The 2,500-nt window shown below is 41.8% G+C and overlaps 1 protein-coding gene across 1 annotated transcript in view; it reads left to right on the top strand.

Moving 5' to 3' along the window:
* The window catches only part of magi2a (membrane associated guanylate kinase, WW and PDZ domain containing 2a), a gene marked incomplete at both ends in the record, with an annotated part of 222,049 nt that overhangs the window by 147,696 nt on the left and 71,853 nt on the right, over positions 1-2,500 (top strand). The window contains 1 exon segment of the mRNA XM_080537764.1: positions 1,751-1,808. Coding sequence (XP_080393890.1) covers positions 1,751-1,808 — 58 coding nt within the window.

Genomic DNA, 2,500 nt, shown 5'->3' with positions numbered 1-2,500 from the left:
TGGGTCTTCAGTCTCCAACGGATGATGGGTAGTGACTCTGCAGTTCTGACAGCCGTGGGAAGCTCATTCCACCATCTTATCTGGCGGAGTTGTTGAGGGGGAAATCAAGCAAGCCAGCTCTATTTGATCCTGGATAGCAAAAAAATAATCAAACTGAATCATTCCGGATTCAGATTAAACGGTTTGAAATACTGGGCTCTTCTGCTCGCAATCAGGATAATTTACAATAGTTGTTTGGTTGGACCAGCCGAGAGTTAATGTGTTTGATCTGCAGTCAGTCTGTTTGGAGACGTGCTCAGACTGAAGTGGAGGAACATGTTACAGTTGATACTGAGTGGGTTGGAGACCCGGCAGCTATGTACTTTGCTCCAGTTAAATCTCCTAATCTTATGCAAAGTCCTCGGCATCACAACTGAATATTTACGAGATGGAAATGATAGAGGGTATGAATATTTAAAGGCATCCAAATTCAACCACTAGTTTTTTTATATATATATATATATATATATATATATATAGATATATGTGACAGGGTCTGGTTAAGTCATCCAGTAGGGCAATGTCATTTTTCAGTTTTTTCCCAGATTATGAACGTGCAAATAATTTCAAACGATGTGTGATACATTGACATCTGAAAATAGTAACTATACACATAATTAAATGATCACACAGTCCTTGTTTATGAACACGTCCTAAAACTTACGTTGGTTTACAGGCCATGTATCACTTACCCAGTAGATTATGGCAGACGAGACAGTGAATCCAATGAGTGAATCACAAATGAGTATTTAGTGATCTCCTAAAACTGTTGTTTGTTGTATCGAGTGGGCTCTTTAACACTTAAACTCAAACTTAAGCAAAAAAAACTGAAAACACAAAAAAAATAGGAGACGGTTTTTGCTCATGTGTCACAATTTGTGTCACCGTGTCACAATTTATACAATTTCGGGTTCGGTGTCATCTGAGATGACGACTGTAGCCCTGTGGTGAAATGGTGACATTCTGGCTCCTTACCTCAGAAGCAGCCAGAAGCAACTAGCACTTGAATAAATGACCGTTAGTGAACTGACCATTTTGAATGTGTCAAAAATGGGACACGGTCTGGTCAATTGGTCCGCAAGTCAGCAACCGATTTAATGTTCGGACTTTTCTTTCGAAAAATGTTAATACATTTCAGCGTTGTTGAAAAGCAACGACACATCGCTAGTCAACTAACACAGCTTGTTTTGTGAGCCTGCTAACAATGTAAAGTAGTGTTATAGTGAACTAGGTAGCAGCGGGGATTACTCACCGAATCCATTGCATTGCAGTATTTTGGCTTGACTAGCGAGTTTGTCTTGTGATTTTCAACAACGTCGAAAAATATTTCTGTGTTTCAAAATAAAAGTGGGAACTTTTTCATTGGTTGCCGACCAAATGACCAGACTGTGTCCCAAATGTTGTCAGGAAACACCTCTGGAAAAAGTATCTTGTTTCTAGTCAACACAGGGGTTTGTCAAACTGTTTTCGCAATGATTCCAAGTCTTGGGCCCTGTCACACACATTATGCAATCAACAGCATTGATGGTTCCTTCTCAGGTTGACTCCCAGTCAGTGAGGATGTTATGACAGTATCAATCCCTCTCTAATGATTGACAATGCAATAATATCCTAATCAACTTTGGAGGGGAGAGATTTGGCTTGCCGGTCGGTCGATACACCGGTCCCAGCTCCATTGAATAATACGTTTTCTGTGGTCGTGTTTTCACAGAGCTTCCGTACGGCTGGGAGAAGATCGATGACCCTATTTACGGCAGCTACTATGTCGAGTAAGTTCAGACGCTCCTTTAATATTTAATGTGTGTTTTGATTTCCAATGTACCCCGGTGTCCTGTGTTAATCACTTTCATTACGATGTCCTGGGCTGCGGCCCGGTACACAGCTGCTGTCTCTGTCTGCTGCTAATTTGGTACACTGCATCTCTGTTTGTGTGTGAGTGTGTGGTTATATGTCTGTGTGTGTGTGTGTGTGTGTGTGTGTGTGTGTGTGTGTGTGTGTGTGCGTGTGTGTGTGTGTGTGTGTGGTTATATGTCTGTGTGTCTCCTGTTACTTGTTTGTTTATGGGTTTGTGTGTGTGTGTGTGTGTGTGTGTGTGTGTGTGTGGTTATATGTCTCTGTGTGTGTGTGTGTGTGTGTGTGTGTGAGTGTGTGGTTATATGTCTGTGTGTGTGTGTGTGTGTGTGTGTGTGTGTGTGTGAGTGTGTGGTTATATGTCTGTGTGTCTGCTGTTGTTGTTTGTTTATGGGTTTGTGTGTGTGTGTGTGTGTGTGGGTGTGTGTGTGTGTGTGTGTGGTTATATGTCTGTGTGTGTGTGTGTGTGTGCGTGTGTGTGTGTGTGTGAGTATGTGGTTATATGTCTGTGTGTCTGCTGTTGTTTGTTTGTTTATGGGTGTGTGTGTGTGTGTGTGTGTGTGGTTATATGTCTGTGTGTCTGCTGTTCCTTGTTTGTATATGGGTTTGT

Source organism: Nansenia antarctica, assembly GCF_963989245.1.
Source record: "Nansenia antarctica genome assembly, chromosome: 8".
Lineage (NCBI taxonomy): Eukaryota > Metazoa > Chordata > Actinopteri > Argentiniformes > Microstomatidae > Nansenia > Nansenia antarctica.
Note: the sequence above shows the minus strand (reverse complement) of the source record. Positions and strands in the feature narration are given on the sequence as shown.